A 26,012-nucleotide genomic window follows, 5' to 3' on the forward strand; every position below is an offset into this window, starting at 1 on the left:
TACGGTTCTTTCAGAGCTCCCCAAGTCTTGTCAAACTGAGACTTTGCAGGCTCTTCCCTCCAAGAAAGGGAAACAGCCTGTTGGGGAAGGGAATCTGTTGCTTTGTGGGAGATCGTCATTTATGGCAAAAACATTTAGTTCCTTACATGGCATGGCTTGGTATTTGCCTACATAAATCTAAATAATTGTGGCTGTGAAAGCACATGAAAACACTTCCACAATGTATATTTGTATGACTTTTTAATTACTTTGCAAGCCTTGAAAACAATATTTACATTGTAAAATTGTTTCCTCATTCCACCAGATTACTGATACTAGGACGACAAAATCCTCCATGCAGGCACCCAGAGGTAAGGATGCTGACCAGCACTGTTTCTCAAAAGTGACACTAAATTTCTAGCTTTGGCTCACTTTGAAAAAAATCTTCCTCCAATAGCTTCACTGGTCAGAAAAGACTTCTGTGACCCCAGCCCTACTGCGTTCTGCCACCCTGTGTGTGACAAGTTTCAAACAACACGATTATTAAACCAAACTTCTGCTTCATTTCCCCAGCCTTGCTCTTACTTTTGCACCCCAGTTCATACAGCAAAGTAACAGGGACAGGTTTTTTTCCACACTAGTAAGTTAATTCTCCCACACCTTTTCCAGCACATCATGCCTCAGGTATACCTCTCCAGCTCCTCAGACACTCAGAAGTCCTGTGGTTGCACTAAGCTCTTGCGTTGCCAACCTACCACCTGGAGGAACTTCCCTAAAAGCCTTGCAATGCAAGTTATGGGTGACCCACAGCTAGCTGTGGGTGACCACAAGGTTCCCTCTCAACGGCAACCCAGTCCCCAAAGGCAGCTCATCCTCCTGGCTTACTCATGACTCCCTCCATGACACCCCTGGAACAAGAAGCTGGGTTTGATCTGTTTATTCTTTGGAAAGTGAAGTTATTCTGCTGGACCTGGAACCTCTTGCAAAGGCATGATGCTGCTGGGAAGAACCAGCCTGCATGACAGGTTACAGAGACATCAGACACACACATTTGCACAGAAGTTGTCATGCCTACACACCTCAGCCTCTCTCCCAAAGCCTGATAGTGTTTCTGGTCGTCCCTTTGTAAGGAGATGTCATTCTACTGTTCAAAACCTTGAGAAAGCAGCCAGGTAGGGTGGCATAAATCTGCTCCGAAAAGCTCATGGAGGTCTCACATTTCAAACTATTTTATCACCTCATAAACCTGCCCTATTCTTTAGGAATAGTTACCACACAGCCCCCTAACCCAGAAGCCAGCTCAGAATAACACCGCAAAAACATCAATGCTGCAGTTCCTGTGCAATGCGTTAAGCCAATATTATGGTGTGAGGCTGCAAAGTGAACCATTTTGTGTGCCAGTGATACAGCACAGTAACTTTTCAATAAAAGAGCTAAACCTAGCAAATGGAAAACCTTCATCCAAACACTACTATTTCAGAACAGAAAGCTCACTCCACAACTGCCTCAACATATAAAAATACCCTGGTTGTTTAGAAATTGGTAGAAGACTCCTAACACAGTTTAATTTTGCAGGATGTCATCTCAAAAAGTGGTCTCTGTTGTAAAAAAAAAAAAACACAGCTTACTGAAGAGGGGGCAGATGCCACTTTACTTCACAAGGCCACAGTTACAACCAGCAGGCATAATGGGAGAGCACCCGTTATACTTGCTCACTTTAGCACAGAAGAGACAAGAGGGCTAGTTTCCCTCTGCTAACACCCTCACACATATTCTCAGCCTGATAAGTCCTTTATTATTTTTATGAGCAATCTTCATTATTATGTCTAATAATCATCACTTCAGGGCACTGCTTATCTGCAGAACAGTGTTCAAGCAATTAAAACTAGGTATTGATAATTGAAGGAAGGAAACAGGGCAGGCTAAGGAGCTACTCGCTATCTGACAGCAGGCAGTGTGCACCGCTGGCTGCTGACGACACCGATTCCCAGGACATGGTTGTCTACCCATAGTACCTGGAGTTCATACAGGGTTGTGTGCAGAGCAGATCCTGCCCTCCCCAGCGGGCTCAGTGACAGGCCATGCTGAACACATCTTACCTCCTTACACTGTAAAAATAAATATATTAAGCAGCTTTTCTTCCTCAGAAATAGCTATTTCTGCTCAGAATTCCTAACTACTCTGTGCCAAAATCACTCCTAGTTTTCACTTACAATGTAGACATTACAATGGGATAAAAAGTTTTCGTTTTTTCGTGAAAACCATGAATAGCAGTAAAATACTAGACTTCCTAGTTTGTACATGGAAAAAAACGCTTCTTAGTTACATGAATAAAGGGTAGCAAAGACACTACTCAAACATTCCTCCTCCCAGACGTGCCTCAACACTGAAACAGTGACTGTGACAGCCGAGCACAGAAAGAGAGGAAAACTCTCTTGGGGTTAATTTGTATGATCTGCTCATTACTGTACCTCTGATGTTGATTATGAATGCTTCTCTCTCAATTTAATATAAGCTGAAAGCAAACTAACTGTTTGCAAATGGGTTTTGGTTTTTTTTTTTCCTGTCTACCATCACAGAAATGATACAAAATCGTGATAAAACCAGGGTTTCCCATCAGCTCTCTATCACCCATCGAGTGCAGAATCACGTGTGCATCTGTCGGTCTTGTATAGGCACATAAACACACACCAAGGAAATCCAAACTCAAACTCAGAACCAAATCTCAAACTTTCGGTGCATTTAGCAGCACATTTATTGAGAGCGCAGCCTGGCAGAGCACCAGCCCTCCCGCAAGTAATCCACCCCCACGCGTCCTCCAATGTAGCCGTCACAGCTGACTCCTGAGCATGCCGCTGGGGACCTGCCCGGGCCGAGAGGAGGCACCGCCGCCGGGGCTCACCCCACCCCGGCCAGAGGTGCAGGGCTCGACGCCCTCCGGCAGGCGGCCCCATCCTACTCTAAGGCTGCTGTATGCCAAGGGGTGGAGGAAGCACGCAGCGGCAGGGATGCTCCTCGGGCTCCCTCAGCACTGACCCATGCCACGGGAAGTTTACGGTTCCCTTCCTCCACCTAAGTGTGAGTGAAATTTCTCCCAGTTTTCTCCCACTGCACCCGATGCTGACAGAGAAAGTCCATGCGGGCACAGTGTAGGCTCAAAACCTTATATAAAGGAATCACGAAACTCCATGCTTGACACCCTTCCTGAATTAAAACACACAGGAATATAACTGATATAACTCAAATGTCACCTTTTTAAAAGCTGGATTAACAGGTTGTTACATATTTTGCTCATTTAAAGAGGGGAGATCACACAGAGCCTTGAACATCCATGCCTGGCCAGTGCTTGTTGACATTTAATATTCTCCAGCACTGAAGACAAAGACCACACAATGAAAACTAGGGGCCTGGAGACATACCCTTGCCATCAGCCGCACCCACCTGGCAGGTGCAGAAATAAGAATGAACATACTGTAATTACACTTGCAATTGCTTCTCCAAGACAAAATTAAAGTTGTCCTTATAAACTTAATTCCACCCCTTACAGTGCATATTTAATTAACTGTAATCTCAAATAAGAACCACAGGATCCTTATCTGAGGAGCCTTAAGTAGATAAACTCTGAGGCAACCTGCTGAAGGGAAGCAGAAAACAGAAGGTGGCATCTCCTGGAGGAAACACCAGGCAAGCTGAGCACTAGCATACCCTGAACACATGCCAGATGTCCCGCTATCAGTGTTCATCCCCAGCAAGCAAGCCCATCTGGGCAGACATCCACTCTTCCTTACCTGGGCAGCGTTGTCCCACACAGCCCCAGCACTCCTCACACACGATGGTGCGACACAACATTTCACAGCTTCTGTGAGGCAAACCCCAGGCGAGGAGAACCCACAAAGACCCTGAGGTACATTCATCCTGACCACTCTCACACCCTTCCTGTTCTCCCAGCTCCCCTGAAGCTCCCAAGGGTAACCTCACCTGAAGCTCCTCAGCTAACTCACTCTCCTCTGCAACACCAGATTCCAGGGCTCCCCCTTCCCTGGGCACTGCTCCCCGCTCCGACTCTGCAGCGGTCGCTTGGTTCAACCACACCTGCAGTGGTGGGTGCTTGTAAGATAAAAAGGTTAAAGCCTACTAACAGCAGAGCTCCGGAAAACCTCTGGAAACTTTTTCTGGATGTGAATCCTTTCTCCAAATAAATATGCAAAATGTGGAGAGGTATCAGAAGTGATCCCAACACAAGGAGCACCCACACATACCTGTGGTGCGTACAGTTCAAAACACAAGGCTCATCAGATTTCAGGGGGAGAGCGTCTTACAGTTTAGATGGTGCTTTTTTCCAGTTTTGTACTCAGAAATTATTTAATCATTTTGGTGAAATTCCCACCATATCTACGCCCCTTCCCTCCCTCGCACCAGCCCCGATCCCAGGAGTCAGCCACAGCAGCCAGGCATCATGGAAAATTTCAAATAAGAAAAAAAAACAAATCAAAATTTAAACAACCAAAAATAGAGCTTTATGACAAGAAGTGCACAGCAACCTTAACTACAGCAAGATCTCCCACCTGCATCTGTAATTTATGAACTAAAATGGCCTTTTAAAAATTAGCCATAGACTGGGGAAGAGGACGACACTGAACTGCAACAAAACCCAGATACAGCTCAGTAAACTCATGTTCTCTTGTTTCTTCTCCTCCCGAAACAGTTCTGCAGGAAGCATAGACCATATTTCAGTAAATGTTTCCCTAAACATCACTTTATCTTTTTAGGTCTGGAAAAGTTTTCCGAGCTTTAAACTGACTCTACAGAAAAGGGAAGACACACAGAGAAAAAAACTGACTGGATGCTACACTGCAAGGGTCTTGTTTGGGGTGGTTGGTTTTGGGGTTGGTTTCTTAAAAAAAAAAAAAAAAAAAAAAAAAAAAACACACCACCACCACCAAAAAAACCCCACACCAAACCAAAACACAAGTCTGGTAAGATCAGTTTTGCACGATGAGCAGAACACCAAAAAAAAGCAGTCCATGTTCGCTCAAAATCAAACACAGGATCATTCCAGATTATTAAGATTTGCAAACATTTGACAAATATGGTCTGAACTTTAAGCTTCTGACTAAACGTAAAATCAGACGTTCTTGTTTCCTCATAAAGCTCTGATACACGGCTTGTAAATTCCTGTGGATTCGCAGCTACGACCAAGTGGTAACATTCAGCGTTTTCAGTATCGCTGTCAGTACCTCAACCCCTAGCCTCATGTTAGGCATTTTCTCCTGGTTTAATAAATATACAAATAAAACCAGCTTAATTATAATTATTTCCCCGGTATCCGTAATGTGTAATTTTTATTTTAAATAGTGCTTGGCAAATGTCCCCTGGTTTAGAATTTGAATTGCTCTCCGTAGAATCCCTGTGTGCCTTTAAATCTGCAAATTAGGTTACAAGCCTAGAAAAAACACTCATGAAATTTCCAAAAGCTGAAATTTCATGCAAGAATATTACAATGAATAAGCACCAACTACACTGCAAAATCCTGACTGCAGATAGATTTTAAATTTAAGACATAGGGGGGAACAGAATTTCAGACTTCTAAAAAACAAAAGCAAAGAAACTACCACTGTGATGCCACGCATCCACAGCTCCAGGTCAGGAATCTGGGACGAACCTGATGAAGCTTTAGGAACTACATGAAAAGTCCATGTGCTGGGGCTTATAAACCATCCGTGTCTTACCATCCTTACATCTGTGAACACATGATAAAGACCTAAACCTTCAGGCTTGAGGTTAGCAGGAGGAAGTGAAAACTGCACTACCTTCTGGTCTGCTCGGTATCAGTCAACCATTCCCATCAGCTCTCTGATGTGGACAGGTCAAGCAACTCTGACCACCTTCCCTCCACAAAAACATATTCTGACTCATAATAACCCATGCTATAGTAATACAGGCTACTAGCCACATTACCATGCATAACAAAGCTCTTTCACAGCCACCTTCCTCCCCATCACTCCCCACTCCACCTTGCACAGTACTCCATGCCCAAGGAGCAGCACCCAGCTGCAGGACACAGGTAGAGTGTGCAGCAGGCACTGTCCTCAGCAGGCCTCCCACCCCACCACCACCTCCTGCTTGAGAAACAGGAAGAGCGGTCTCTCTGGGCTGTTCCGTGAACACTCACATTTTTCTGACACGTCTCTTTTAGGTAACTTCCACATTATTTGAATGCTGGGTTTAACTGCGTCAATCAGCACATTTAGAAACCACAGACACATCTTAAAAAACACCAGACACAGCCAGAGGGAAAGATTAACACTCTACTGGACTGTGAGAGCAGTCTCCAAGCGACATCAGACCTTTGCAGGCTAATGCTCATAAGACCCCAGAGACTGCTAAGACAGGTATGTGCTTTTAGTCTTTGTCTGTTCCAGCCTTCCTAGATCTGCATAAATATACAGCCTGAAATACTATGAGAAGTGTATAGAGCCAGGCTCAGGTATTTAGCAAGACAGCCCATGCTTTGCCGTAGTCAGTGTCACTTGGCTTCAGTCCCACTCTACCCTCGGAGGCCCCAGTTCCAGCAGGATTTCAGAGCTCAGTTTGCTGGGTTGCCTCTTCATCCCATGAAGGACGAGCAGGGCTGCACTGTGCCACAGTGCAAAAAGCTCCCACTGCCTTGGACAGCAGCAGCTAGCCTCCAACACCAGCAGTGCTGCCTGCTCCTCACCTACACTGCACAGACCCAGGCTTAATTCAACTCTTCCATGTTTTCAGGACAACAGAGACAACCTGTGGAAAGCCATCTGCAAGAAACTAACTGTTTTGTCCCCCATTTTACAGCACTGGAGAATCTGCAATCATTTTGGTTTGCAAATCATTCACATCTGGATATATATTTTACAGCAGAAAATAAATGCGCATATGCAGTTCTCTTATATTGTGTACTAAAATTAAGAACAATACGATGAAATAAAAAACTGTTGCAGTCTGATGCTATGCAAGACATAAATGCACTGCTTTTCATTCCAAGAAATTCTAATGAATGTGCCATGCCTCCTTTCCCACAGACATTCCACACAGCAGCCTGACAGTGTAGCAAACAAAAAAAAAACCAAACCAAAAACCTCAGTCATGGAGTAGTATATTTAATAAAATAGGACCAAAATTTTTTACTTTTCTTCCCTATACTTTCTAGTGAAGCCTAAAAAGGAAGTGAGCAAAATTATTTAATAGCTGCTTCTTTCAAAAAGTGCTATTTTTTAAAGACTTCCTAAAAATAAGCAATTAATTTATCCTCTGTTCAAATAGGAAGAGAGTGCAATTTGCAAAACTTAGGACTGATTAGAACTATTTGCTCATCTATCTGACGTACCCATATATTGGCTTGACAGTGCACTAACTTCAAAACTCCTAGTACTTTTTTATAGGACAAGACTGCTACAAATCTTGCCCTTTTTTAAGCCTAGTTTCTATTGTTCAAAAGTTCTTAAGTTTTAGTACGACCATTATCAACCAGATGCTTAACCTTAAACAGATTCAAGCTTTTATTTTGGTGGTTTGGTTGCAGGAGGGGAAGGAGAGGAGGGCACTGTTGAACCAAACATGTCGAACTAAACACCCACTCAGAAAGACTACTCTAGTAGTCTGTATGCTTTCATGAACAAACCCTAACATGTTTCTAAACTTTTCAAGAGCAAAGCCCTCTAGAATATCTGTGAAGCAGCACGAAGAGAGAAAAATATTTCTTCCAAATTGCTTTTTTTTCCCATTAAACTAATCAAACAAAATTCCCAGAGAGTTACTACCGACTCTTGAGAAAAGTTGATGTCATTGACATTGTCTTGGTTCTCTTTGTAGGTTCTTGAGATCCTCCGGCAGCAAAACCAACTCGCAAGAGTTTACAATGTCAAGCAATGTTTCACAATGCCACGTTGTTGAAGAAATGGAACCTTTTACCTATTTTTACTACTTGATTTTTCTCATGGGATTTATTGGAAGCTGTTTTGCACTATGGGCATTCACACAAAGAGATCAGAAACAGAAGTGTATGAGCATCTACTTAATTAACCTCTTAACAGCAGATTTTTTGTTGACTTTGGCATTGCCAGTAAAGATTATTGTTGACCTAGGAGTTGCGTCGTGGAAACTGAGAATATTCCACTGCCAAGTTACAGCCTGTTTCATCTACCTGAACATGTATTTATCTATTATATTTCTGGGATTTGTGAGCATGGACCGCTGTCTTCAGCTAATGCACAGCTGTAAGATATACCGCATTCAGGAGCCTGGATTTGCCAAGATGTTGTCTGCAGTCGTATGGACAATGGTGCTCCTTATAACAGTACCTAACATGGCTATTCCAATAAAAACCGTTGAAGAACAACCTGGTTTAGGATGCATTGATTTTAAAACAAAATTTGGAAGAGACTGGCACGTGTTTACTAATTTCATATGCACAGCGATATTCCTGAATTTTTCAGCTGTGATACTGATTTCCAATTTCCTTGTTGCTCGACAGCTCTACCAGAACAAATACAGTGAGAGTTATGCAAACGTGAAGAAAGCCCTCATCAACATACTGCTGGTAACTGCAGGCTACCTGCTATGTTTTGTGCCATACCATATTGTTCGTATCCCCTATACTTTGAGCCAAAGCGATACCAATACCAGCTGCTCTGTGAAACAAGCTCTCTTTAAAGCTAAAGAATCTACCTTGCTGTTTGCCATATCAAACCTCTGTTTTGACCCTATTCTGTATTACCATCTTTCCAAATCATTCAGACTGAAATTCACTGAAACTTTTGCCTCACCTAAAGAGACACAGGTTTTCACAGACAAAGAGGTACAACACAGAAGTGAGCAGCAGATGCAAAAGTACCAATTCTAAAATACATCAGAGGAGTGTTCAGATCTGCAATACAAGCAGCCAAGGTGCAGTTGCAAGCATGGATACCATGGGCAATGGATTTCCTGCTGAAACATGAGCCCAAGCAGAAGGAAAAATTTGAACCATACCCACCACTCTGTTATACATTCACACAGCAGGTCTGGGCTAACAGAACCTCGATAAAGCCCTTCAGAAACAGTTCAAGATGCCAGTGATGCCCTTCCAGGGATCAGCAACACTTAAGAACATGAGAAATCAGACAAATTCAAACATACCTTGTAATTATTTATGGTAAACACCTGAGCTCACCTTTTCTAACTTAAGTATTGTATAGTTACTGTATTAACCAACTCGGTGCAATCAAATGAAGAGAGTAATTTAAATCAGTTCTTCAGCTGCAAAGTTTTCACATATACACTTAACCCAAAAGCATTTTAAAGGGCATTATTTACTCCAGAAAGTGATTTTAAGCTGCACTGACTGAAAGTTATTGTATCTGCTTATGTCATACCTGCAGTTTTTATAAATAAATTTCTTACTGCCATGTTGCATTGCCTTTCCTTGCTGCTGCTTCAATTAATATTAAGAAAGCAAACAAGATGTTACTGCAGAAAAGTCAAGGAAATTTTAAAAATTAATATAAAAAGTATAAATATCCGGTGTGTTCTCTCAGTTTTCTTATAAAAATGTAAGAAACAGCAACTAAGTTTATTAATATTCTAATTGACAATTACTTCCAATAGTAACACCTATAGAGAATAAACAAAATTTTTAAATCCATTTGCATAGGTAAAATCCAGCTACCTGGATTAGCTTCACCCATAAATCAAAAATATTTCAGGAACAAACCCAAACCAAGTTACCTTTTTCCTAATTCTTAAAATGAGCAAGATATGAATCAAACTTTAAGCAAGCATGCAAATTCTCCTGAACAGAAACAGCTCATTCAACATTCTACCAACAATTCACATGCAATAAATCAGAACCCAAACTTTGTGGAGTGAGAAATTTAAAGCAAACAAAACTGTGGTTATCACATGGTACTCTCACATGACACTTCCCATATTAAAAGGATTTAATATTGTTAAAAAGTTATTATTGTTGTTAAAAATAATAATCATAAATAATAATGGCAATGATAATAATAACAACAACAACAATAGTAATTCTCAAGTAGCTATATTCCAGTTCAAGTCTTGTTCAGCATGTGGGCCCTCTTTCCTGCACAGTGGAAAACATGAGAAGCCATCTGACTGACGGTTTGGGATCTGGAACGTTATTCATGGGGTTTTCTTCAGTTCCCATGAGCCTACAGACAAACACCACAGCAGCAGCCAAAAAATCCATGCTAGAAACAGTGCAGAGTGGGTGGAAGAAAATAACACTGTTCTGTCACATATATTTCAGAACTGTTTTTCCAGCTATTTTGCTATTCACCCATCAGTCCAACTATAATATTAATTTTTCTGTTCAGCAAACTTTTATTACACCCCAGAACAAGGTATTTTTATTGTGTTGCTGGTCTTCTTAACCCAAGTAAGTCATCACACAGTATTACACCTCTTATGCGCTCGTCCAGCTAACCTTTTGGTAAAGAAACACACACGTGCTTCACTGAAGCTGTCCCACAGTGCACATAACATGCACGTTAGCAGTAGTAGTATCACACAAGCTGGCCAGGAGCCCTTGGGCATGGACCACACATCCCAGCTCTCTTCAGTCAGTGAGCATTTCTTTCTTTGAATGCTTTGCTGTCACACCAGGCACTACCATTACACACACAAGTACACAGATAACTCACCAGAGGTATAGGGAAATGCGTTGCATATTGCAAATGCCGAAGGAGGTCATAATTGGATGGGAAAATCAGTTCTCTCAGCCTTTCTCTCTTGACTGATTTCTCACTGGTGACTGAAATTCTTCTGTCTAAGGAAGAGTTCACATTCTCACAAGACTCCCCAGGCATCGGAGAAAAAATCTAAGTCATGTAAAACAAATGTTTAAGGTAAGTGTAACCTCTAGCTTTCAAAATTAAGCAACTGCATTCAGAGATACGATTCTGTTCTTGCATACAATCACTTTTTAAACATCTGAGGTTTTTCAAAGATAGACAAAACAAGGGGCAATCGTAATCAAGCCTGAAATTTATGATACGTATACACATTATATCTCTCTGCATATCTCCATTGTTGTTAGAAGAGTTTTAAACTAACAATACTCAGTCAGGGAAAAAAGCATAACGATTCATAGCAATCTCCACACTTCTCACGCTGCTGTGACACAGAAACAGTGATGATCTATTTCAGTGACCGAGGGAAAATAACGAAAAGGATGAAGTGGAAGATGACACAACACACTGTCAGCTGGTATAGATATGCTTGAAAGCACTGCTATGACAGATACAGGGGTCCCAATATCCTGCAAGTGGATTGCACTGAAAGGCCTGGGCACAGGAGTCCATGCAGATGCAGAATGAGGACCAGCCCAAAGGAAGAAACTAGGGGATTCAAAAGTAATGCAGAATCAGGCTATTAGTGAGGAAAAAGAAAGGGAGAGACAGAGCCAAAACACAGAACTGTCACTTGAAAAGCAAACGGTTATAAATGGAGCTCCTCAATGTCACAGAAGCAGGTAGCTTTGTATATTTATTCATGTTTAACAATAATACACAGCACTTTGAGTACGCTGAGGGTAAAGCAAAGAAGGGAAGGAGGGAGTACTTTGTGCATGCGTGTGTGCAGATGGACAACTAGGGGAAGCACAGGAGAGCAGTAACTTGTCATAGAGCAGATATGAGAGAAAGGAGGCAATGCACCAACACAGAAGACAGAAGGGACTGGATGCTGAAAGATATGGTTGTCAATGGAGCCACCAGGCAGTACTAGGGGCATGGCAAGACATTCGGTGGCAACAGCAAGCAGCAGGCACAGGCATCAAATGCATGCAGAAAAAAAGAAGTTAAACCTACTGGAAATTCCGAACCAAAATCTGCCTTAAAGTCACTCTTGTCTACATCATCAAAAATACTAGCGGTTCCTGAATCAATGCCCATATGTTCCATAATACTATGATCCTAGTAATTGCCAGAGAGAAAAATAAATATCAGTCACATTTTATTGAAGACCCTTTTAACTGACCTCAGGTAAACTCAAGCACTCCACCTATTTCAGAATTAAGAAAAAAGTATTAATGGCAAGAAGGTTTCAGACACTGACTTTTAAATCTTTATGACAAGCCTTAATTCACAGAAGTATTTCTCTACCTAAATCCACAAAAGCATAGAATATAGCATGAGCCAAAGGGGGAAACAAAACTTTATACAGGACATCCCCGTGAGCAATTCTGTCCCTCCAGGAATACCCACATAACAGGAGGCTGACTCTTGTACCCTCCCAAGATTTACTTCCTGCTTTGTTGTACCACGAAAAGCAACTTGTAGAAACTCCCTATATTTCAGGGCAAATTTGGTCATGACAGTGATGTAAGAAATACACAAAAGAAATTAAAAAGATATGTAAAAGGATGCTTTTGCTTCCTACAGGCCCCACATGGACTGTGCAGCAGAACAGCAGGCTACATTTCATCACGTGAGAACAAACGTGGTTTGCAGCTCGAGTTTAAAAGTGCCCTCCTCTTGCAGTAGTTTTAGAAAAGGTTACAAACTGCTCATCTGATGGAAGACCCAGGATTGCCCCTGAACTGCACACATACAAGTCAGGAGGTCTGGCTTCCCAGTCTTCAGTCAGTGGCTGTGTGGCACACAGTAACTCCTGATCATCTGTGAGCAGGCTATCAGGCTGTGCATCACTCACGCCTGTACTGTGCCAGCACACCCCACACTACACAGAGGATGTGGGCTTACTCCATGCTCCTCACAGACTCCTCCTGCTTAAAGCTCTCCCTTCTCTGCATTAAAGCATATCTGCAAATGAAATCTACATCATGCCTTTTTGTTTGTCCCAAGTTATTCAGATCACTAGACAACTCTCAGTTCAGTGTATTTGCACCACAACAGTAATATTTACAGATATATGCAAGAATTAAGCTAATGGATCACTCTTTGAGAAGAGAAAGAGACAAGGAGACACAGATCAAAAAACTTAGTATCTCATACCTGAAATACTAATGATTTAGTGAAAATCTAAGTTTAAGGAAACAGTGCCAAACATGGGAGAAAGAGCATGAACTGTTACCTCCAGTTTCACATCATGATCCTTAGAATAGTGTTCATCCACAGTTTCCCCATTTGGTGAACGTGGTCTAGTAGTTGCAGTGATTGACAAGTCTCCACGTGATATTAAAGTGCACATATAAGCATCGTGGGAGAAAACATCATGACGAGTGAATTCAGAAAAAAGCAGCACCAAATTCACAAACTCTGTCTTCTCATGGTCACTATTTGGGTCAGCTACCCAAAAAAAAAAAAAAGAAAAAAAAGTTAGACCATAGTTTCAACTCACAAATATTTGGGCTCCAACTATGCAAATTGCAAACCCCTACAAATCAGTTTTAAGGCCTGCTAAAAATGTAAGTCTTAGGCATCCTGCAGAGGTTTTTTTGTCTCCACTGAATAAACCATCTCATAACTTGCATGGTTTTGCTTTGCTATCAGCTCCAGAAAGGGGGCAGAATTGAGGCAGCAGTATATTCCAAAGCATCCTATCCCACAGACACCCTGGTGGGGTGTGGGTGTGGGTGTGGGGGGGGGGGGGGGGGGGGTGGGGGGGTGGGTGTGTATCAGCAGTTAGGGATAATGTTCAAATACTTCTAAAAATTGAAAAGAGGGAGAGGACATTCCTTGTGTAAGGAAAAATTGAATCTGAAGCTTTGGATTATAACAGACTACCTAACAGTTACCCTTCCCTCCCAAATTATATTACTATAGCAAGTGCAACTGTTTTAACTATAGTACTTTTGTATTCATAACAGAAAACCTTTAAGAATATTTTCAGAGAACTCAAGACTTCTCCATGGCAGGCCTCCAAGATTTAAAAGCAGTATTTTATTAATGCTTGAAAGCGTAGTGTATTTTACCTAATAAACATACTCATGCACATCAGGAAAAAGTTCATTAAAATAAATGCATGTTATTTTGCCAGTGCCAAAGCAAAACCTAGAGAAACACAATATATAAGATTTTGTTATTAAGTTTTCATTTGTCACGGCTATATTTAATTTCACTTGTTCCATACCACAGAAGGGTTTCAACACTGCAGTTAACAGCAAATAGGTTTATACCACTCCAGCTCTATTGGGCAACAAAACCTCCAGCTACAGAACTACCAAATCCGAATAATCAATATTTATTTAAAAGCAAATTACGCTTTACAAGTCTGAATTAGTTCAATATATAACACTATTTTTATTTAGAAACTCTCATCACAGTGCAGCACAGCAGCTGCAGCAGTAAGCCCAAGAGCACACTGAGCCAGGGTCAGAACTCTCCTCTGTGGCATACAGGTCCCACTAATCCAAAGCTGCCTGCCATGATACACCCCCAAAAGTAAGGTGTGTGACATGGAGATGCATTGTAGAACACACACCTGCAGAATAGGCCACCTGCCCTCCTTCAAAATACAGCAGTCACATGCTTTTCATTTGTAGAGACACAGAAGCTCAACCACCATAAAAACAATAGAATACCACAAAGCTTGTCCAGTCCTTGAAAATACCAAAGATGATTTCAAACAAGGAAAACATTCCCCAGCTGCTCACCCTACTGAGTGACTAGAAGAACTACTGAGGGAAGGGCAGTAGCACATTTGAAACAAGCACATGAGAAACACAAGCCTAAATAACACAAATAGTTTGGATGGCTTATTAAAACCAGGGTCAGCACAGGCACGAAAAGAGAGCCCTGCCAATACCTCAAGAGCCTGTAACAAATTTTTAAGAAGTTTCTCCTTTTTCGGATGTTGAGAGTTTCCAGTATCATGTTTCAAATCACTTAAAATCCCCTTTACCTCAAGAGCCCCCGAAAAAGATAAAAAAATTAAAAAGACAAAAATGCACTAAGTAGCTGTACTTAAGATACTAAAAAAACAAGCTACAACGCCAGGCGGTTTGATTAGAAAAAAGACATTTCATAGAGGAAGCTACGATGAACAAAGATCCTTTTTTTCAACCCACCTATTTGTCAGCTAACAGCTTTCGACTTTAACACTTGTGTGTAATTTCCAAGTCAGTCACTTCAGATGTGGATGTGCCAGAAAGAGGCAAATGTTTGATGTTATATATGCATAGAATGCAAGTAAATTCCAAAAATCTCCTACAGCTTAAACAGAAATAAACATAGTTTCTGCCAATTTTCTTTTTTTTTTGAAAAGAAAGAAATAAAAATCACAGGAAGATTGTATAACAAGGCAAGAGATTAAGAAAACAAAACGTGCATATGAAAAATAGAGTGGGTAATCATGGAAGCTGTGAAACACCCACTACATCAAAACAGTAACTTCAGCAGCCACACAGCAGACCAGTTGCTTCTGACCTACTTCGGAATATAAGTTAGTTAATACTCACATAACGAGGGAGCTTGTGTATCTAAAAACCTTAGCAGGACATTCTGAAAAACAGGAAGACTGGAACCTGTCAAGGAGGCTGAAGACAGAGATTCCTTTTCATCTAGGACTTCAGATTCACCACATCTCTGCACAGTTAAATAAATAAAAAAGCATGTATCTACACACAAATGCATACAATATTCCCACAATTTGCATCTGAGGCAACTGTGCATGTGATGGTTTCCTACCTCTTCATAAAATCCAGACTTGTTCTAGAACGACAGGTTTTTCCCATTACCTAGTTTGGTTATTTCTAAGGTGTTTTATTTAATCACTTTGGATTACTTATTGAAAAGGAATGTCTGAGACATGTACCATCATCTGCAACGACACGGTTTCATATAAAAGCAAAAATTTAAGACACAGGACTTCCAGGACCAACATGAACATAAAAAGTAACTCTTGTTTCTGTAAGTTATACTAAATATAATAATAACATGGGAAACATTTCTGCTTTGAGTGGATTGCAGTGCAAGTGAGGCAGAAAAAACACAGCAAGCTCCCTTCCCCCTAATTAATGGTTGTGGTGAGGAGCAGACAAAGCAGAAAGGCTTTGGAAAGTGAAAGTCTTTTTTCACCTCAGGTTGTCTGTAGGTCGGTCTGTCTGCACAGATGCACTCCCGAGAGTGCTCTCATCTGTATGCACCCACAGCCAGGCTGAACAGACATCACACACTACTGTCCTGGGGACCCTCTTTTCTAAGGAGGCGGGGAAAACAACCACACCACTAAACAGAACACCCATCCAGGAAAAACTGCTTGCCGGCGCTGCATGGCTGCAGGGGAGGCCTAGGCAGCAGTGCTCTGGCTATGAGGGTACCACTGGTCCAGAAAGCTGCAACAAGGCTGCAAGTGAGCACGCTGCTGCTGTTTGATCCTCACTGCTGAGCAGATTCAGTATTACTGAAGTTTCAGGAAATGACAGCTTATGCAAGCTGAAGTAGGATCATTTGCCACACAACAGACAACAGTTTACATCAAAGATGTTACTATAGCATCCCACTTCTCCAGTGAAACATTTCATTTCCCCTCTAGAAACAAACGAATTCTACAGACAGACTGCAAGATTTGAAGTTATACTTGAATTTTGCCTCAGAACAGATCTCAGTTGTGGAACCTTCCCAGTCACCAGTGAAACAGCCCTGGCCCATTGGCCAGACCCACACCCACTTTTTAAGGGACTCGAGCTATGGTGGCACCGCTTTATTAGTGCAAGTAGTTCACAGAAGTAAACCACTTCACACAGGAATAAATCAGCTAACATAGACAATTCCGAAGCAGGCTGCAATTTCTTTTTACTTTAAATAGAAGGCTTTTTCATTTTATCTAGGTTTTAAAAAGTGTAAATTGATGACAAAAATCCCCAGATGCTCCAAATACCATGAAACTTACTTGACTCATAATGGGTAGAGATTAAAGTGTTGTTTCCTTAGAAATATCTCACTTTTAAAGCATACTGTTCACACTGTTCTAGAAGTAGAAATAACTTACTTCTGCTTCAATTTCTGCTTGCCTCTTCTCCAGGAGCTTGGCTACAGCCATGGCCCTGTGCTTACCAGACCTTTTACAGCTCACAGCCCATTCGCAAAGCAGCGTTACCACAGCTTCATCGTTTGGGGCTACCTGTTCAGTGCAAAAACAAAGACAGAAAAACACATCACCCACACCCAACAGGCTTATTGCTGAGTGTAGAGCTTGCAGCAACCAGTGTTCATCAGGGGGATGAAGACAGAAGCTGGTGTTTGTTCTTTAGGACTGACAGATTTGCTTTATTTGTAGTGTTTTCAAATGAAATATAATCAGGAAACCAAAGAGGGAAATTAAGTTTTCACACTGCTGATACTCAAATCAACCTTTTCCTGTATCGTAACATTTCTTCACCAAAGCAAAAAAGGGTTATCTGTTTTATGAGGAAAAGAAACAGGAAAAGAATACCACGCAGAGCCTCTCAATCCAAGTGAGCACACAGAGCTTAAGATTTTCTTACATTAATTCTTCCAAACCTCCTTCATCTGTTTCCAAAAAATGCATCCAACTGCTACATTAAAGAAAAAAAACAAACCAAAAACAGAAACAAAAACAAAAACCAAGAAAAATACACAAAATCCCCCTCACCTCTAAACCTGTCAGATAACCAAGGTCAAATACTCCCCAAAACCTCAATTTATTTCACCTAACACAGATGTTTTTAAAAAACAGCACGTCTTTCGAAAGTTACTAGTTGCAGAAACACAGTGTGATAGAGGACGCTTTTATCTACTGAGTGTTCATCCAATCTCTACTAACCACCCCTGTTTGGGGAGTATTTTGTGTGTGTGCTGTTGAACAGGATCTGCTGAACCTCCTTGCTCCTACCCAAGCTGACTACCATCTCTGAACACTTTAACTTTAGACCGACCTGCAAATTAAGCAGATGTAAGTTTTCTTCTTTACTCAGGCTGAGTGGAAACTATGCTTACAAGTAAACATCAGAAAAGCTAGAGTCAAGCACAGCACCCTCAGAAAGCAAATACTTTTTTCAGAGTGATTAAGAATTACAGACCCACAAGCATAAAAGTTACTGCTTCAATGCTATCCCAATTGTCCTCCTCAAAAAATACAAAAAAACCCAATGGCATGATAAGCACATCTGTTTAACAAGGCTGGTGTGTAGGTGCTCACACATCACAAACAGAAGTTTCCTGTAAATACACTTCAACAGGCAAGCAAGGGATACTAAATGACATGGGGTGGGAGGAGGGAAGGGAAGAGGGGAAAATGCTTTTCTCTTATCCCAAGAGCAATGAGATGGTAACATCACCACTCTTGCGATCAGATGCAGTCAGCTAACAACAGAAGTATGGATATTATATATTTTTGAGGACAATGCAGAACACCCGAAAGACTGATCTTCACACTGACTTTTCTCCCTGTCTGCTAAGAAGAGAAACCATACCAACAAAAAACCCCCACACGTTTCTGTATCTCAAGCAGGAGACACCAACTTCAAGTTCAGACAAAGCGCATCAGGTTGCCCATTCCCTGAAGCTGCGCTCCTGCTGCCTCACATCCTGTGGCATCCCAGGGATGCCAACACTGGACCTCTTTTGCCCTCCTTCTCACAGGGAATGGCATTGCTCACAGAGTGGCCAGGCAGCTTATCTTCTCAAGCAGATGATGCCCCTACAATTGAATCTCTTCAGAAAAGTAATGAAGGAAGGCCTTGAAGAGGTGAGGCAATGGGGTACTGACACCAAAAGTCAGAACTCACCATGAAGGGGCAAACACAGAGAGGGAAATCCTGGCAAGAGTCATTTAAAGGAAGACTTACTTCTGAAGTAAGGTACTTCTGAAAGAAAAAAGGGCTACAAAAGTGTTCCTACACGGTTTTGTTCTGGCCTAAAGAAAAGGGCTAACGTTGTTTTGGCAAATGTCAAATCACAGAAGCAGCAAGCCAATTTTCTGGCTTTCAATTCTTTTCCTCTTGAGAGAAATGAAGGTGCTTTTCCTCCAAGGAATATGCACACCGTTCACACATTGCCGGCACGCAGACAGATACCAAGGTATACATATGCATGTGCACATGTACAAATATTTCTTTCAGACATCAATTGAGACACCAAGCCAAGAATACCTGCCTGTTACCCAACTGTCCTCAGACATACACTCAGCTACACTGAGCACTGAAGAGCAAAACCACCAAGGCCTGCAATCGGTGAGCTAACCTCTTCTACTGTGCTGCTCCTGCTGCTCAAGGGAACAGATGTTTAAGCCTTATGACAAATGCAAAACCAGACCGAAAGTAAAACTCCAGTCACCATGCAGAAGAACACACACAAACAGAATTCAAACCAGATTTTATGTGCCTGTATTTTTTGAGTCCTAGTATGTAGCACTTGCAACTTCATACCTGTGCTACGCATGTCTGACTCTTACTAGAGAAACAGATTTGTGCTCAGAGTGCAGGAAACCAGTTCCACGCACTCAGGAGAAATATTGTATTTATTCAGGCCCAGGTACCCAGTGGACTGTTCCACAAATCAAGCACCTAGGCCTGAATAAACACAGTATCTTTCCTGAGTGCATAGAACTGGTTTCCTGCATGCCAAGCACGAATCCACTTGTCAGACACGACCACTACAAACACAAGGCTTAGCAGGGTTCAGCTTTTCTCCATGCCCAAGCCCTCCAGCCTCCAAAACAGCCACCGCTCTGTGTAGTGAAATGGGAGCACAGTGCCCCAGAGAGCAAGTCTGTGGAAAAGACGCACCAAGGGGAGGTAGGTCATACAAGACAGACCTACCTCAAGGTGGGCTCCCACATCCACCCAAGCCTGTGCATCCCCAGGTCACAAAGCCAGGTGCCAGAAGGCCACAACACTTACCAGGTACACTGCCTGTACTTAGGGGTTGTAACTAACAGTATACCCCATTTGAACTGCACACCCAACTGTGTATGATCAAGGGCTAAGGCTTAGTTACCCAAGCACTTTTTTGTGGGGTTTTGGGTTGTTTTTTTTTTTTTTAACTAAAGATTGCATAAATTACTTGCTTGCTAGCCCAAAGAAAAAACCCAGGGCAAGCAGACATTTTTCTGTTAAAGCTGATTGTTACTTCAGTTATTTCAAGAAATGCTGTGAATTCTTACTTTGGAACAGCACTTCCAGGTGTAGCTCTGTATTAAAATTCTCTTAACAGAAGGGATAAATAAAGGACAGATGTTTGTGCAACACACAAGAAAGTAACATGCAATTATCCTGGTCAGGGCTGCACTGAGGCGTAAATAAGTTTACTACAGATTAATTCCTCATCTTTTCTACCTGAATCTCAAGAGGTTTCACAGAATGACTGATAGGCACCAAGCAGCTTATTTTTAACAGACAATCTGGGGGTTTTGGGTGGAGGTGGTGTTAAATTTAAACATCTAGAAAGACACAGCTCCACAGTTAAGAAAAAGCAGACAGTTTGATCTGTTTCTAAACAAATGATTTGCTAACACTGTGATATTTATTAGTCCAAAAATGTAAAAACAACTCCCCAATTGTATGCGTATGAAAAGCAGAACTGCACTTTCAGAAATGTACAACCCAACATCACCACAAATCAAACACCTAGGAGTGATCACGCATCGCAAAAATCACAGTGCTGACTGCAGTTTCATGTATATGCAGAACGTAACCTCTTTTTTAGAAAACAAAAAAACACCGTAACAGCTAAGAATTCCAACACCACCACTTAAGTGCTTAAAAACAGTGAGCTTGGTTCTCAGAAGGTGACACGTGCAGCAACTAAAAAGTAAAGTTAGCTGGGTGCAGGTAATTATTTGAACCCTCTAACGCAGACTTTTGTTGAGTAAGTTAGCATCATCAGAGCCCTTCCCATGCACTGAGCTCTTGGAACACAGGGCCCTGAAGCAGCTGAGAAAAGTTGCAGGGTCTAACCATCAAATACTCTATTTTGCTTTTGACTGAAAATAACAAATACATTTGAAAGCTGTATGGAGTTCCTGCAATATAAATAATTACCCCCAAACCCTTACAGTAAGTGCGTTTCTACAGCAGCATGTGGGCAGTGGAAGACTGTGCTAACTAACCCACCGCTCATCTGTAGAGCCACAAACTGGAAAGTCCAATGCTGGAAACTCCAGCGCTGAGTGCCTGCTGCTTTGCTGAGCATGGACAGGGGTGTGCTGCTCGTGGGAGCTGCAGCAGCTGCAGCCCATGACGCTGGCAATGAGCATGGGAGAGCTCTAGCTCCCTGCCGCCTGCCTGCAGGACTTCCTTCCTCCCGGTGCTATCTCACCATAGCTGTACCTCATGGCTTCCTCCCTTTCAACACTGTTTACTTAAACATGCTAAGAATGCAATTAAGGAACACCTCTCAGAATAATCAGGCCTGGATTTCCCTAATTTGGGATCTCGTATCTGCTGATGGTCTGGTTTGGAGACCACCTTTCCAAGGGGCTCAAATTACGGCCTTGAAAGGTAGCATTAAGGTCACATTTGTACCCTTAAAATTTCTGGGGCAGGGAAACAAAAAGCTCAGTTCACAGGTTAATTACTACCTTTTGAAGGGAATGCAAGGCATAAGGTGCTGGAGCAGAGAACAGGCATGGGCAGGCAGGAACCGCAACTCCCTCAGGCCAGGGGACACTCTCTCACTGACAAGACCCTCCCTTGCGAGCCTCAAACCTTCTGCAAGTTCTAATGGAAAAAAGCACACCTCAAAGTGCCATCAAATGCAAGAGATTATCTACACCAGGTAGCACACACCCCCTTCAGGAAAGATTTCGAGTTTAGACAACTTAAAACATTTGCCATTTAGCCATGACCCAAAATCTTCTGAAAGCCACCCAGCCAGACCCTTTCAGAGAAGGCTTCAATTTATAACTGGAGCAGAATGTGGGTGAAGAAAAGAATAAAGGCATTGGTTTGTTTTCCTTTTTTTAAAGCACCATAATTAGTAACACAGGAAAGTATTAAATGTTACTGTTCCTGGTAGGTTTGGAGACAGGAAGCCAAAAGCACAATTACACCTCTGCTTTCCATAACTCTGAACCCTTTTCCCACTAGTCCTTGCTTTTATTATTTAATTAAAATTTGCTAAGGAACTAGCTTGACTTTGCACTAGGTCACCGCTGAGGTACCTGGACTGCAGAAGTTATCTTTTTATGGTGGAGGCAGAAGAGTAGGGCATAATGCGCAAGAGTTCAAACCACTGAGCAAAAGGAAACCTCACCTCCTCTCACCTCACCAAAACCTTTCCAGAAAGCAGCAAGGTGCATGACTCAGTGCCACCAGGGAATGCCTATGCCATTTGTCACCACCACTGCTCATGCACACCACAGAGCTGCCACCCAGCCTAGCTGAGACATGCATCCTCACCACACTCGGAGCCATCAACAGGAACTCATGCAGGCAGCCAGGCACACCACCACTCACATCACCATGCCCCAGCACCTTTCAAGGGATAGAGATGAACAGCACCTGGAAAGCCATTCCTCCCACCCCGGGACACACTGCTGCTTCTTGGGTGAAAAGGGGAGGGGGAAAAAAAATAAAAAGCTTGTAGTAAGTGTGCTCTTATGCCAATCACAGATGCCTGAAGAGGAAATGAATGAGATACTTCATATATACATATATATATGTACACAGATGCATGTGTATACAGATATGTATATATGTATTTATATGGCTAACACTGTTCCTTTCAAAACAGGAACATATTGAACAAATGTATTCAATTAAATCATTTAACAAATCTGAGCAAATGCTTATTGCAAGTCAAGTCGATGCCGCAGGAAGCCATTCTGTCCTTAAATCAGGACAGTTAACAAAGAAAACAACCAACAAAAAGTCTGATTGCTTCCTAGTATGATAGAGTTCAGTCTCAAAACACAGAGCTGCTTTATTTCTAGTGGTGTGGAATTTTATCTTAAGAATGTTCCCTTTAAACACTAAGCTTTTTTGTTTTCTTTTTGAAGTCAGACTATCTAAAGAAATTTGTAATTGCAATTCCAGTTAGCATTTTCTAATTAATTCCTCACTGAAATAAAATTAACATTTTCACAAAAATCTCCAGTTCAGCTTTCTAAGAAAAGGGATGACAAGAAAAGGATTTCAAAACCCATGTTTTTATTAAAAGAGACAAAGAAGGGGTACAATACAGCAGTGTTTATTAGTACAACCCATCTTTCTAAAGAGAACGGAAAGAAGACAAGAGCCAGGAACACAAACACTATGAGATTTTTGTGGGGAAAATAAAAAAGGGGCCTGGCTCAGAACTCCAGATCTATGCTCTGCTCACAGAAACAGGACAGCTCGTTCCATCTGAAAATACATCTTCATATCTGTAACAAAAATTGTCCTCAAAAGTTTGGGGTTTTTAAATCAAGGGACACTGGCAGTGCAGACTAAAATATGGAATATGAAGAAACAAGTCTGGAGCACAAGAGGGACAAAGATGTTACAGGATAGTATGCAAGCTCTACATACACACCACAGTGCTAGCAACTGCCCAAGGACAAACCTTTGTATTGGAGCACAGCTTGCATATTTGCTTAAATTTTGAGACCATTTCAACAAAATATTAACCACCGCTTTGAAGTAGTCTAATACAAAAAGAAAAAGCAAGTCACATCTTTTTTCTAAGGGCTGAGCTGTTACTTAAGTCAAAGAATAAATTTTTCCCTTCCAGCGAGATTTTGTACTTTAATTCCCTTAGATACTTTAGGCGAGCAGAAATAAGGTGTTGAATTTGCTGAAATAATAAAGGGTGAAAATACCCATGCAAACAAACTTCAGATAACTAAGCAATTCGAGCAACTGAAGCCATGCTGACTGCATTATTAAAAATGCTACAAGAATGCTCAGAACATGCTCTGTTTTCTCAGTGCTTGTGGAAACAGACTCTGATTCTGCAGATATATAAATCCAGTTTGATTTTGCTTATCTTGTCTCTCTTACCCATCCATTATCCCAATATGCTCAGATTCACCTCCCATATGGAGTAACGAGCCATTGAAGTGCAGCTTACTAACTGAGAAGGCACAGTTAGCCCTCCTTTCCCACAGGCACAGCAGGGTTGGCTGGGTGTTGTTTGTTTAATTTCCAGCAAAGTGATCTCAGAAGGAGAAATATTAACTGTCTGCATTTGTAACAAGCCCTATTCATGAGAACCAAGTTCAAAACAGGACTTTTTCACTCCAGAATGAAAAACATCTCTTGGCATCATAAGAATTCAGCTGGACTTCAAAGACAACATGAGAAGCAAGACCTAACTACAAGTGCAGAGTTAAACTTTAAAAGCAATCCAAGCACACAAATATCTATGAAGTTTTGGGAATCTCCATAACAATTTTAAGAAATTCACTATTGGTCCTTAAAAAAATCAAGTGCTCTCTCCTTTCATCCATTTACCACTGCGTACTAGCTAGAAAATACTGGTACGATACTTTACTTACCAAGCAACCCTCCCACTGCTCAGGTGTATTTCAAGTTATACATAACAAATTTGTTTTTCTACACAGGAGGCAAAGGTAAAAAGTCCCACCAACCATTCAAAAAACAAACAGGTTAAAGGCAGAGGGGGGCGGGGGGACACACCTTTCTCAATCCCCTTCCTTAGTTGCACCTGTGAAAGACTGTAACAGATAAGACTATGATAGATAATAAAATACAGGCAGACCACAAGTTGAGTGGGTTGAAGCCACAGGTGAACTCAAAGAGGAGTTTGCACAGGCATTTTTATGAGAAAGTCGCTATTGTATTCTTTACCTCACTCTTCTGAGGACTCTGTTTTTGCACAAATTGACTCAGAGGGAGTGATCTTTAAAAGAGGGTGGAGAGGAATCAAAGGTGCTCCAAATCTGCACAAGTGCAACACAATTTTACTCTAATTCAAAACTGTATGGTAGCAATAAAAACTGTTCACTGGAATTATTTATTTAAAGATCACCACCACAGTGGTAATCATTCTGTAGTTAAGCACTGATGTTTTGAGGCAAGGAAATGTCAGGGAAATACCTGAGGCTATAAAAAAGGCCAGTAGTTTTCTCTTACCATCTCAAATGAAAGTGCATATACTGCCTTTTGCCATGTCATAGATTTCTATACTTCAAGTCCTCCTACACAGCCAAATCTACTGAGAAAGTCTATATATAGTCAGTGAAGAAGAGTTAAAAATAAAAGGTCTCTTGTATGACTCCCTGTGCACATGGTCTCAATCACAATGTAGCATCATTCTCACCATAGTAATTATGATATTACATTTGCTGTCAAGCCTTCACACCAAAACAATTCAACAACTGTTATTATTATTCAGAGCTTCATGGATAAAAAGCTGAGCTTCTGACAGACATAAGTGCTACTTTTTGGGTTGCACAAAGAGCTTGATGGATGGAAGGCCCATGCCTGTAAGGAAACCTACCACACAAGAGCACCCAGGCTGTGACAGAATCATACAATCTTTTAGGATGGAAAAGACCTTTAAAATCATCCAGTCCACCCATTAACCCCGCACTGCCAAGTCCACCACCACTAAACCATGTGTGATCCATGATTAAGGCTCAGATGATGGTATTCCCATGGGATTACACAGGGACCATCACTCTTAAGACACAGGGATAGTCAGTAAAAACCTGCAACACAATTCTTATCTCCTATTTAAAGTCTGCTTAGTAATGCAGCATTTAATAATACAATCGTTGCTCCTCCATACTATGTCTTCTCCAAGTCAATGGAGAAGCACTGGATACTCCTCCCACTTCTGTGGCCTCTCTCAAGGTCAAGGATAGAGCACATCCTTGCGCTCAAAATTAGGGTTTGTTCTGGATCTGGTCAAAATGTGGATTTAACATCACGTTTTCTCACACACCTTCAGTGTGCCACCTCTGTCATGTGCAACATGGTGCTCAAAATCTGAGGTCAGTTCAGTGCCTGACACCCATCTGCCCTGTTTGCTCTACTCACTCAACCTATGGCCGCAGCTCAGCCCCTCACTCCAGATTTTCCTCCATTTGGCACTCCCACGTTCCATCACCAACGTCATCAGATCCCAGCCTTCAATATCATTCCTCTGCATCTCCCTGTGGGATGAAGAGCAGCTCTGCCCCCTGCA

The 26,012-nt window shown here is 41.7% G+C and overlaps 2 protein-coding genes across 13 annotated transcripts in view; one reads left to right on the forward strand and one right to left on the reverse strand.

Moving 5' to 3' along the window:
- Positions 1–26,012, reverse strand: part of MED12L (mediator complex subunit 12L) — a 150,301-nt gene that overhangs the window by 102,792 nt on the left and 21,497 nt on the right. For 11 of the 12 annotated variants that reach the window (XM_065674755.1, XM_065674758.1, XM_065674761.1 and 8 more), the window contains exons 11-15: positions 16,909–17,040; positions 15,377–15,503; positions 13,051–13,265; positions 11,826–11,930; positions 10,659–10,835 (exon numbers count right to left, since the gene is read on the reverse strand). In XM_065674755.1, coding sequence (XP_065530827.1) covers positions 10,659–10,835; positions 11,826–11,930; positions 13,051–13,265; positions 15,377–15,503; positions 16,909–17,040 — 756 coding nt within the window. The remainder of the gene's footprint in view (positions 1–10,658; positions 10,836–11,825; positions 11,931–13,050; positions 13,266–15,376; positions 15,504–16,908; positions 17,041–26,012) is intronic. The other variant, XM_065674759.1, reaches the window with a different exon arrangement.
- On the forward strand, positions 6,188–9,796 carry GPR171 (G protein-coupled receptor 171). The gene is made up of 2 exons (XM_065674773.1): positions 6,188–6,371; positions 7,828–9,796. The coding sequence occupies exon 2, from the start codon at positions 7,874–7,876 to the stop codon at positions 8,855–8,857; it is 984 nt and encodes a 327-aa protein (XP_065530845.1). The 5' UTR covers positions 6,188–6,371; positions 7,828–7,873; the 3' UTR covers positions 8,858–9,796.

The sequence above is a fragment of the Lathamus discolor genome, chromosome 3 (genome assembly GCF_037157495.1).
Source record: "Lathamus discolor isolate bLatDis1 chromosome 3, bLatDis1.hap1, whole genome shotgun sequence".
NCBI lineage: Eukaryota > Metazoa > Chordata > Aves > Psittaciformes > Psittacidae > Lathamus > Lathamus discolor.

Excerpts from the sequence above, each read along its gene's own strand:
- GPR171 (XM_065674773.1), top strand. The coding sequence starts at position 7,874 with ATGTCAAGCAATGTTTCACAATGCCACGTTGTTGAAGAAATGGAACCT.